Source organism: Stylophora pistillata, chromosome 3 (assembly GCF_964205215.1).
Source record: "Stylophora pistillata chromosome 3, jaStyPist1.2, whole genome shotgun sequence".
Taxonomy (NCBI): Eukaryota; Metazoa; Cnidaria; class Anthozoa; order Scleractinia; family Pocilloporidae; genus Stylophora; species Stylophora pistillata.
Window position 1 is genome coordinate 39029570 of NC_142521.1, and position 12135 is coordinate 39041704.

Consider the following 12135-nt stretch of genomic DNA (forward strand, 5'->3'; position numbering starts at 1 on the left):
CCCTGCGTTGAGACAGTAGGTAAATTTCAGAATAGCCAGGGAGAAAAAGATTTCGAGATTTCACTAGCACCATTCTTCGATATATGATCCTTCCTTCGGCGTTCTGTTTCGGAACCATCAATCTTAAAAATAATGACTTTCAAAATGACTGGTTCGCTAATGTGAGGGCAAACAGTTGTATTTACAATTTGACGTGTTTATGAATCTATTTCCCCTTTCAGTAAGTCGCGATTGAAACGTCTTGATCGTAATTGTCTCGTTTCTGATCTACATATGTTTTGGCGTCCTTTAATGTTGCCGTGGTGATCAACTTTTAATTTGCGCCTCTCAAAGTTGAGGCAAATATTCTGTAATTTCGCTTAACTAAGCAAATTATCTAAACGAAGTGCGGATTCAAACTAAACATTTGTAATCACTCGAACAAATTTCCATTGGTTGTTGGAACGAGTACTCATAAAGCGCTGTTTTCTCTCATAAATTAGTCGATGTTTTTTTGGCGTCTTCTTGACATTGTCAGTATCTAAGCAACTGCACAACTACCCCCCACCCCTAACCCAACTACAGTCGACTGATAACAAGTTGGGGTTAAAGTTAAGGGAGGGGTAGTTGGGCAGCTTCTATTACACTAACATTGATTCGATGTTCTCGAGATGATATGCGTAAATTCTGAAATCTTAGGTCTCAGTTCGGTAATTATTTATTTTTGTACCGATGTTAATACTTTATGACTATTCACCGAAGTGAAAGCGGCCAGTGGTGGATATTTGCCAAGCTTCGAAGCGTCGCGAGATAAATATCCACTACTAGCCAACGACACTGAGGTGTATAGTTGTTTTAGTATATGTCAAAACAGTAAGATAATCTAACACACAAAAAAGATTTAAACTCCGTTTATTCCCACAACGATTACAATATTTTCTGACGCAAATCTCACACGAGTTGCTCGAAGGTGAGTAGCAACGTATGTTCGGAGTCTGAGTAGCCAATCAGAATGCGCCTTCAACGCTATCTACTGTTAAAGTAAATGTACTAAAATGTGTTATTGGCATATCAGGGAACAAGGCGAAGAACAGGCTTCCTTAGATGTAGAACGACGGGAAACACGATTTCTTTCTTGATTACAAGGGCTTGCATTACCCAAAACGTCCATTTTCAAAGCGATTTTCCCAATTTCCAATGAGCATTTCAGAATGTGAACTAAGATAATTTCTATGATGACAGAGCCTTAACATTGTGGAGGTACTTGATTTCGAAAAAAAAAAAAGGTTATAATCAATTTCGCCAATTAGAGATTTCTAGATTGAAATCCAACGGTGGAAAAGTGGTCTTGTAGAGAGGGGCTTGGGGTCTAAACTCCTTTATGGTTTGGTTGATGACCCTTAGGATGAGTACTTTTGGAAATTTGAAAGCTTTATTTTGTAGGGCTTGTAATTCTGACACAAGAGTAAGGGGGGGCGGCCGGGTCAGTATTTTCATTCCCTCATATTTTATGGCTGTGTCTCACAAGGACTGGGAACTACCGAATTCACGAGTTTGATTGGCTGAAATCAATATTGAAAGCGGTCTAGATTTTCCCATCTAGACCGGCATCTAGACCTGTCTAGAAAAAAAAGGTACAAAGAATATAAAAAATTGGCTTATAAGACACAGCTATATGATAAACATCTTAGTAACCGAGCTAGGTCGGTCTGTATGGGAGAATCTTGAACTCGGTCCCCGGTACAGACCTCACTGCGTTCGGTCTGTACTGGCGATCTCGGTCAAGATTCTCCCATACAGACCTTCCGCTCGGTTAATAAGAAATAAATACTGAATTCTCTTATCAAAAAGAGGGAGATGTAAGGGTATTTTGCATGTTAACTCTGGCTTGCAAAATATTTCCTAATCAGGCCTACCCTCTGATTTATCTTCTGTGCCGATTTTCAAGGTCACTAAGGTTTTTGGATGAGCCTGAATAAATCACATTGTCGTCGGCATAAAGGCTCAATAATCAGATATCACTTGCTAGCTGAGAGTCTACTGAGAATATCATTCATATGAGTCAAAAAGATAGCTGGTCCCAGGATGCTGCCTTGAGGTACCCCGATGGGCACGTTGAAAGGTGCACACCGAGCATCTCCGACTGATGTGATCTGTGACCTGGAGATGCTAAGACCAATATTCGCTAGCTTCCGCAGTAGTTGGTGGAGATCAACCGTGTCGAAGGCTGTAGATAGGTGCAGAAACAGAGCATCTGTGAATTTACCGGCGTTCATATTCTGTAAGATATTGTCGGTAAAATTTGTCAAGGCTGTCCCAGTTGATAGCTTCGGTTTGAACCCAGATAGTTTGGTTGTAAGGATCCCATTGTTCATGAGTTAAGTATATAGCGGGATGTCTGGTAGCTCTTTCCATGCAGGATTCTTGTTATCGTCAGAAAGACGGTAATGGGCCTGTAGTTGTTTGCGTTGCAGCGATCACCTTAAACACAGCCATTTTTCTAAATTTCCAAAGAGGAGGGAGCGATTGGGGATAACTTCAAAACTCCGTTTCAAATTTACAACGAAAGTATTCAAGGACGCTTTGAATAAATCACTAAACAGGCATGTTTGTCATGTTGCATGAAAACGCGCTACCTGACTTTGCCCATTGAATTTGCATACGTTTTCTTTGAAACCCTTTCTTTGAAAGAAAACATACGAACTGTTCTCACTTGTTAAAAGCCACCGCATGTCGAACTAGTAAATCGGATAACTACTCACGTGAATTAAGGAATGGGGCAGAATTAAAAAAGGCTAAAAGTTAGGAAAAAATTGGAAAAATAATATTTAAGCATTCGTTGATCTTTCTTTTATAAAAAGCTTACTAATCCATGGGGAAAGAAAACGTTTCTATGGGTCACGTGACGCAACCGTTCTTCAGTGCTTTAATTTGGCGCCATTTGTCTCCGTTCTCTTTGGTTCAAGTTTACACCACTTTTTACGGCATCAGATCACGGTTAAAGCATCCAGGAATGGCCTTCTATGTTCTGTGATTTTGAGCTTAATCGGGGAATCCGGGAAAATGCCGTTGGCTAGTGTGAAATTGTCATTCTTTTTTCGATGAACGGCAATTTACTCAATTATTGGTGTCTCATGAGGCCATTTGAGATGGAATCTAAAATCCTCGATTGATTGCTAGTTTCTTACAATAGCCTTCTGGTTTTAGAATAGAAGAGCCGTCGTCTGAACGATGGTAAAGTGGTGTATCCAACGTTTTTAATACTTAACTAGCAGCTCGATGTGTCCGCCATATTTGAAAGCGCGGCCTAGACTTCGGAAAACTAGAACCGAGAGAATGTTCTTGCTGCTATAGCAACAAAGCCTTTCCAAGATGGCGGACAAGATTGCAGTGGAAGGGTCATAAAGTTTGTAAGTTGTTTTTCTCGTTTCTTTTGTGTCATTAAGGAGGAACTTTGCTGAATGAAAACATTAAATCTATTTATATGCAAAACTGGTATTTTCCATCTCTATATACCTAAATTTGAGACGTAGTAAAGAAGTAAAGATAACAAGATTTCGACCCTCTAAACGAAGGACAACTTTGACAACTCTGAACGAAGGACAACGGAGTTTGGCGCGCACTTCTGACTCCTAAAACCTTAATTGCTAGTAGAATAATTGGATATCATGTTCCTGTTCTAAATTATCTTTCGAGTTTTGGCGCAATGTTCAGATAACTTGAGTTTTTTGTGGGGTAATCATACGCTTCGATCTTGCTGAATTGGTTTCAACGAAACCCCTTCAGAATTACCGTTTTACATTGTCTGAAGGAATTTAAAGGCTTTTCAGCTGAAAATTCAACGTCTTTTGCCACACGAAGGATTTGAAGAGTCGCTAACTTGAAGGGAAAACATCGCGGCTTTTATGGCGGGATTTTTTAACTGTGGCTTCGCGCGTGTAGCTGCAAGGAACAGTGTTAATGATGAGAATGGGAAGGTTATTTACGACAAGGGCACTCGTCTACAGAGGTTCTTGAGTACATTTTCTGAAAACAAAGAAGCTTTTGCTGTTTCTCAGAACACATTCAACAAAAGGCTGCACGTACTTCTTAAAAACTTAAAAAAATGGCGCGGTGAAAGCAAGTCAAAATACTTACATCACTTCAGTTCATTTGCATGGAAATCGCTGTCAGCTCTTATGAAGGGATTACATTCTATCTCGAACTGCCAGGAATGCCAAGTGAATCATCTGCTTTTTCAGACACAATTCCCTCTGAAAACTAATCGACTAAAAGGAGCTGACTCAGTAGCTACATCCACAAAAGAAGCAGGGAATTTGACAAAAACAACCAAGGCTGTAAAACCTTCAAAGAAGGCCATTCGAGATACTGCAAAGAGCATCTATTTGAACATTAATGAGCCATTCAAGAATCTCTACAATATCAACCTTGCTGATGCCTTAACAAAGGTACCTGAAATTGGACTAACACATGCAAAAACTAAAGTGCAAAAACAAAAGGAAAGAAGAGAAACTGCTAGGCGATTCAAAAACAGTGCTGAAGAACAGTGGTCGAAAGTTGACTGTGACACCATGCTTGGAACGAGACAGTCATTTAAACAGAGAGAGTTACAAAGAAAATCTCTTTATTTCGAGTCCCATGAAGAGGTAGTCTCCCTCGCAGCCGTTTTTTTGGATGTCACGCAACGCTCCCCTAAGAGAACGGCTGCTGACAACCGAACTACATTCCTTTCTCCGAATTGGCCAATCACAGCTCGGGTTCCATTTTCAGGAACCTTTTCGCGCCAGACTCACCTTTTGACACTCGTCCAATCAGATATCGTTTTCTACCGCGATCCTCATGTGGAAATTACAAGACAAATGGCGGTGCTTGAAGGAGCTTTTCGCAAAGCGTCGTCAAAGTTCAAATTTTTCGAGCTTAAAGCTCACCAGAAGCTTGCAATTAAAAAAGTTCTAGTCGAGAAAGATGTTTTTGTTAAGTTGCCTACAGGATCCGGGAAATCGTTAATATATCAAGCACTCCCGCTCGTGTTTGACCATGTTCCGATGAAAGTGGTCATATTTCTCTTTTGTTTTTTGTTTTCTTTTTATCCGCTTTGTTTCTTTTCTTTTTTTAATTTTTTGCTTGATTTAGTTTTCTTTTTGTGAGTTAATCGATTCCCTTTTTATTTTTTCATTCAAAATTTTTAGAAGTAGTAAAGAACCCAGAACCGTTAAAAACGAAATGCATCATAGTTAATTCAATTGGCAGGTGCTGAGAGGAAAAACATCCAACATGGTCTTTTTAATAGATACGTGTACTAGCGCACTTTGAGTGTCAGTCCCTTGACAAAAAAGGAACCACCACAAAATTGCAAGATATCTCCTAAATATCTACATATTTTTAATCGTTTCTCTATTTTTACCGGCGCTGCTTTTTTTTTTCTTTCAATAAATTTTTTACGAGGAAATGCTTCCGTGAAACATTTGAACGGGCCAAAATGATGTAACTCTGACGATCACTTAGACCTAGATTAATGCTAATTCATGAAGCATCAATTACAAATAGGGCATACAGAGCCAAAGTACTTGGTAAAGTTTTGCCATACAGCGAAGATTATACTATCGCTATCATCATCTAAAGTTTATGGTAGCCATCCCTAGACCGGAATGCCTCTCATGTTATCAGAATAATTTTTAAAAGAATCATCGAAAAACGAAAAGACGGAGCACAACAGTGGAACAGAAAAACTCTGAACAGAAATAAAATGGATGATGATCACCATCAAAGATTAATTATACACAGCACATCATCAACAATTTATCAACTGTATCATACAGAGATGAATCATGTTTTAGTCATCCGAACTATACCAGAACAAGAAAAAGAAAATGATGATACCTTTCTCAATTTGTCTCTCTGCCAATAAATCGATCTTTTACAAGCAAATTGGGGAGTCGCGAAAAATAAAACTTCGTTCCTTGATGATAAGAAAAACTAAAAGGGAGAAGATGACGAGTATTTTGCATAAAAAAAATTTATTTGTAATCCATTACCATTTCCCATTTAATTTTTCAGTTAATTTACTTCGAAGCAAGCCAATAAGAAGAAAAGAACATCGTGGGCCTGCAACCATCTGGTTTAGCATCAATTGAGTCTCAACTAAAAGCAGTTTATTGAAACAGTTTTTCCCTTCCAAACAGTTTTGAGTTAATTAAAAATTATTTTCAACTTGCTATTATAGCTTATTGTTAACCTACTTTGTGTTTTGATCATTATCTTTGGTTGACACCGCTTTATCTTAAGATATCCTTGTTCCTTATTTCCTAATTAAAATGCGCAAACTGAAATCTACTGTTGATCTTCATTTGCAATAATATTGCCACAGAGAAAACATCTGTTTCGACGTCGACACAACTCGGACTAGTCTCCCTCGCAGCCGTTTTTTTTGGATGTCACGCAACGCTCCCCCAAAAGAACGGCTGCTGACAACTGAACTACATTCCTTTTTCCGAATTGGCCAATCACAGCTCGGGTTCCATTTTCAGGAACCTTTTCGCGCCACCTTTTTTGACTCACCTTTTGACACTCGTCCAATCAGATATCGTTTTCTATCGCGATCCTCATGTGGAAAACACAAGACAAATGGCGGTGCTCGAAGGAGCTTTTCGCAAAGCATCGTCAAAGTTCAAAATTTTCGAGCTTAAAGCTCACCAGAAGCTTGCAATTAAAAAAGTTTTAGTCGAGAAAGAAGATGTTTTTGTTAAGTTGCCTACAGGATCCGGGAAATCGTTAATAGGGAGTTTAAGCAAATCAAGCACTCCCGCTCGTGTTTGACCATGTTACCGATGAAAGTGGTCATATTATTGTTATTGTTGTTGCGTTGTACCAACGTGCGGAAACACTCGATAATTCGGGCCGATTTCCTGTACCGGTGATAAGAAGCCACGAACATAACTAATCGGGTTCGCTCCAGCTAGCAGCGGACTGGCAAATGAAGAAGTACAAGTAGTGTAGGAGTCGTTGGCCGACCTAAATTGCAGTGTTCTCGAAGCTTCGCCCGGTTTGTTGACGACAAACACGCGCTTTTTTCCTCCTGATCTCCATCTGTAGGTCGAAGCAAGCGTTTAGCCCTTGGCCTAGATTGAAAGGCGTCTTGTATTTCCTTTTGATTATTGATGTAATTTACTGTTTCTTATATAATCTGACTTTTACAATCTGTAGTAACCTCTTGAAATAGTGCGAATAAAGAGTTTCAGTTCAGTTTTTAGCTTCTACTTTCTCAGTTGCTCGCTGAAACTTTAACAACCGCTCAAACAATCTAGCGTTTGTGTCGTTGGCGTAGCAGTTGACGTCTATGTTAAGCGTAGATTCTATAATTTAAACGAAATTGTGAGAAGTTTTCCCAAAAATATATACTCTATCTTTACCAGGGCACAACGATGGACATGTGAAACATTTCGAGCTCTCATCGACAAATTTCTCAGTGTTTCTCCCAATATCCACATTTTCGCGTGAAACCTTACGTCATTCAGATTTTCTGGTATGTGATTGGTCTGTTCAATAGACCGCGACCAAACCGCAAGGACAATGAGAAAGGAATGTAGTTCGGTTGTCAGTAGCCGTTCTTTTGGGGGAGCGTTGCGTGACATCCAAAAAAACCGGCTGCGAGGGAGACTAATGAAGAGGCTAAAAGTCGGACTACGAAGAAGAAAGCACTCGAGGAGGCAGGCCTTCGAAAGGTAAAGCGTCACTCTCCAGATCCCAGTTCCCTTGACTTTGACAAAGATGGTCTCCTACAGGAAGTAAATGCAATGAAAGAGGGTGATAAGGTGAGAATAAACTAAATAAAGATACTTAAAACAGGTGGAATAAGAAAATTTTGTTTAAATCATGATAGCAAATAACTTCACTGCATATATGTATGCATGCTATCAATAAACTAACTGTCCCCTCCCTGGCCAAATGACCAGAATTACTTCCATTCCCCATCACTTTACTTTTCAAATGAAAGGATCAATAATAAAATTATAATGAAAACAAAAGGTTTCATATTTGCATCTTCAATATTTAGTTCACAAACATTTGTTTGTTTTAATTCTGTTTTTAAGTAGTGATTGAAATATTACTTCCCCTTATTTACAGATCAATTTCTCTGCACTGGCTAAGAAATATGGAGTATCCAAGAAGACAACAGTAGGAAACATGGTGGTGAAAGAATTTCTTAGCAAAAACGGCAAGAATTTGGAAATCTTCAAGCCCTTCAGAAAAAATAACCCACTTCCAAGAAGGCAGCTCAACAAAGCCTTTGGAGGGGAGATCACAACACCAGTGCCTCGCACAGGTGCTGCCATAAGAGAAACTCTAAGAAAAAAAATTGCAAATGGGGAATACCACTTGGGTGAGATTATAGCTCCAAAAACCTACCAAAAGCTAACATTGGATTCCAATGGTACTCTCAAGAAAGAATGTTTCACAGTTAGTGGCAGAAAAATACCTCTACTAGAAATCAGGAAAAATCTTTTAGCAGAACATAAGGAAATGGGTTTGGTGAGAGACCACTCAGAGGCTCATTATGAGGCTATGACGTACGAAGAGCTGGAAACTCGCTTGCAGGAAATTGGAGAGTTAAAAGAGAAGCCTGGTGGTGAGACAACAAGGGAGGAATTGGTTAACTCCCTAAAACACTGGGAGCGAACTCGACACCTGATGATCTGGTCAGACCACTCAAGTGTTATGAATCATGGCCATATCCTCTTGACGGTAAATGCAATTTATGATCCAGCATTTTATCACACATCTCAAGAGCTTGAGGGAAAGGATGTCCAAGAAATGGTGGAAAAGCCACAAATTTACCTTATGGCAAGGTGTAGAGACACCATCGAAGATCAGCTATTATACCGTGACACCCGCCTGGAGGACAGGCGGGTGTCACGGTATAATAGCTGAAATATATAAAAGGGTATTATACTAAAAGTGTTTTTAGTATAATACCCTAGTGGGGTAAACTTACCATTAGCAATTCGCTCGTTAGAGCCCTTCTATGGGCTGTATCGACGCAAAATAATTACATTCTTTCGATTGTGCCTTCTTAGAATCGAAGTTCGCGATTTGGAGTTGAAAAAGGTGCACCATTTACAGAAGTGTAAGCCAAACTTGTGATCAGTACATCCGATTCTTCTTGTTCTTCTAAACTTTCTTGATCACCAGGCAAAGAAAGATCAATCTGGTTGTTTGCATCAGTTTGGTTTTCTTCAGTGGTATGATCTTCTGGCTCTGGCCATTCCTCATCTCTAAACTCTCTGTGATACTCAGTATATGCTAGGTACCCATCAGTGTGGTAGACTTTCACTTTCCTTATAGGTAAGTGGAGGCTCCCATGGTTCAAGCACTCTTGCCACTTTGCCTTTAGATAGTTGCCTTCACTCTCAAAGGAAGAAGAACGAAAGTGGTGCAGAGGAGGGGGGCCTTGCTCTTGAAATTCTGGCCATCCTTTTCCATCATGAAACACAATTTCCTTGCCATCTTCGTTAACGTGCCACCACACCCCTTTTCCACAAAGAAGAAAATCACTAATAGTTTCTAAATGAGCCTGATAAAGTTCATTGTCAAGAAGTTTACATGGAATTACTGTGTCAGGGAACTGTGGAAGGGTATTGGAAAACTTTGCAATCTTTGACTGCTGTTCAAGAAAGCTACTTCTGGTTGATTTAAACTTTCTCTCTGCTTGAGTGCGAACTATACAATTTGGAATTATATGTTCCGGATGACCATTGGAGGTTGTCTTGCTAATTGCATTTATGGTGCTGAATTCTCTTTCCTCCTCTTCGGTGTCTACAGAACTAAGTGAAATTAAACGTGATGTGAAGGGGGCATGGCAGGTGATGCTATGATAATATATACCATAGAGTTTTCTTCGTATCAGGACCTCTGTGATTTTAAATACTGTACGAATGGCAACCACATGGGAGAATGTGACATTATGTAGACGTAAAATAAACCGGGCGGTGCGCTTGTCTGAAGGAGTGTACAGCAATTCACAGAGTTCTGCAAGACTATACAATAACCTTCTGATACTAAGGCGGCAGTTGCTTCCAAGGTGAAGGGCTAGAACAATACAGCAAAGACGGTAATCTGCTCCTCTCAACTTTTCTTTTGTAGAGAGCACTGCTTCTATTGCCTCCTCAAACAGTGGTTTTTCCTCATCAGTTAGGTGCTTGGAACACATGTCTAAAACATTGTGCCCTTATCAAAAACAATATGCACTAAAAACACTTACTAGATGAGGGTAATGTTTACCCGAATTGACCAATGAGAGTGCTTGGTTTGTTTCAGTTTCCCGCAGGGTAAAGTTTACCCTAGTGGGGTAAACTTACCATTAGCAATTCGCTCGTTAGAGCCCTTCTATGGGCTGTATCGACGCAAAATAATTACATTCTTTCGATTGTGCCTTCTTAGAATCGAAGTTCGCGATTTGGAGTTGAAAAAGGTGCAAACCCGATCAGCTTATATCTAGGATGGCGCGCTTTTGGATTTGTCGGGACTCGAAAATTGACACTCCTTTGTTTGCAAAGTCATGTTTGTTTTACCTTTATGATAAAATATTGTTGACATGAAGGTGTTTTATTGACAGGTTTTAGGTGACAAGTTTATACAATAGCAAATCAAGCGTGTAATATAATCCTTCAGCAATCCTAGCGCGCGTCTTCTTGACGTTAGCGACCTAGTTAGCATCGAACCTACACCCTCGCGATCGATCATCGTGACGCCACGACAATGTCCTCCTTTTCTTTCCGTTCTTAAAGAAAATCCATATAACAGTCAACATTTTGAATTGTAATGTACGATGCACAGCGTTTCACTCGCAGAAAACGTGACACATACTAACTATGGACACATGACTTTTGTAATCTGTGAACATCTTGGCGCCACGTCACGCACCAAAGAAACCATGTGTGTTTAGCCATTTCTTCCTTCCTGAGAAACTACTCGAATATTGCAGAGAGTGGTGTCACATTTTACTTCTGATGTAGTCGCAAAACCCTTCGATGTATGCGTGATGGAAACTACTTTTTTAAAATCTTTATTTCCAGATTTTCCGAAGAGTGTTTCTTGCGAATTCGAGAGCGTACTTATCGAACTAAGTAATCTACGCTCACGTATCAAAGTATCAGGCGTGTAATCTAATTAAAGCGTTCTATCCGGCGACTTTAGCAGTGTAACTTGGAAGATCACGATGGATCCTCGAGCCTCCACAAAAATTTCCTTTCCAAAATTCCTTTTCTTTACGAAATCGATAGAATAATCAACAAGTTGAACTGCAATGTAAGGTGCGCAGCGTTTCGCTCGCAGAAAACGTGACACATGTAATCAGTAAACATCTTGCTGTCTCGTCATGCAGCAAAGAAAACATCCGTGTTAAAGTTATGACTCCTAGAGGACAAGAGATTTTTATGTGTTTGGGTGCTCTATTATGCGAACAATTTTTGCCGATTCGCGAGTGGAGTTGCCAAGATATCGTCATGGAAATATTTTTTTCTCAGTAAATTCAGCAGCAGTTAAGCCCTTTAAAACTGAACAAGTTGGAAAAATCGTAATTCTGTTTTAAAAAGCCACACCAACCCGTATTATACCGTTAATTTCAAGTCGTTTTATCAGTATTTCCTTCAAGCTCTGACGCCGGCACCCACTAACAAAGCGCGATTTTTTAATTCAATATCCACTATTGACGGAAAATGTTGTAATAAATAAGTTGTCCAAATTTACAGCTACGCAGACCAGCCACCATTCCTCAGAAATTCCACTACAAAATTTTATCATGGGGAAAGCACCAGGAAGAATTAAGAAAATTTTATCTTTTCCGAATAATTTCACAGAAGGGAACGTAATTTCAGAGCGTAGCTGTCTCAGTTTTACACCGACTGTTTACCTATTAAGAATGCCGCACACAAGCTTCATCTCACACTGAGAGGAATTTGCGAATTTCCTTTTCAAATTGTGGTCACCTACGTTCCATTATACTGTTACCACATCACTCAAGTTGACATGTACTAATAGGAACTGGTTTTTCATTGGTATGTGAAACCACGTATAACCACTTATAACATTAAAAAGTTGAGCAAGTCGAGGTTAAGCTTTTTCACGAGCAAGTAGAGAAGGTGTGAGAATTTGCAATAT

The 12135-nt window shown here is 39.6% G+C and overlaps 1 protein-coding gene across 1 annotated transcript; it reads left to right on the forward strand.

Moving 5' to 3' along the window:
- The first annotated feature begins 3884 nt into the window (after window positions 1-3884).
- LOC148736046 (uncharacterized) lies at window positions 3885-8907 on the forward strand. The gene is made up of 3 exons (XM_088753032.1): window positions 3885-4625; window positions 7668-7790; window positions 8104-8907. The coding sequence occupies exons 1-3, from the start codon at window positions 3885-3887 to the stop codon at window positions 8905-8907; spliced, it is 1668 nt and encodes a 555-aa protein (XP_088609158.1).
- The last annotated feature ends 3228 nt before the right edge of the window (window positions 8908-12135 follow it).

Bases quoted from the DNA above. Each gene is read 5' to 3' on its own strand.
- LOC148736046 (XM_088753032.1), top strand. From the start codon at position 3,885: ATGGCGGGATTTTTTAACTGTGGCTTCGCGCGTGTAGCTGCAAGGAAC. The intron at 4,626-7,667 runs GTAGTCTCCCTC...CGGACTACGAAG, and splicing joins ATTTCGAGTCCCATGAAGAG to AAGAAAGCACTCGAGGAGGC. The intron at 7,791-8,103 runs GTGAGAATAAAC...CCTTATTTACAG, and splicing joins CAATGAAAGAGGGTGATAAG to ATCAATTTCTCTGCACTGGC.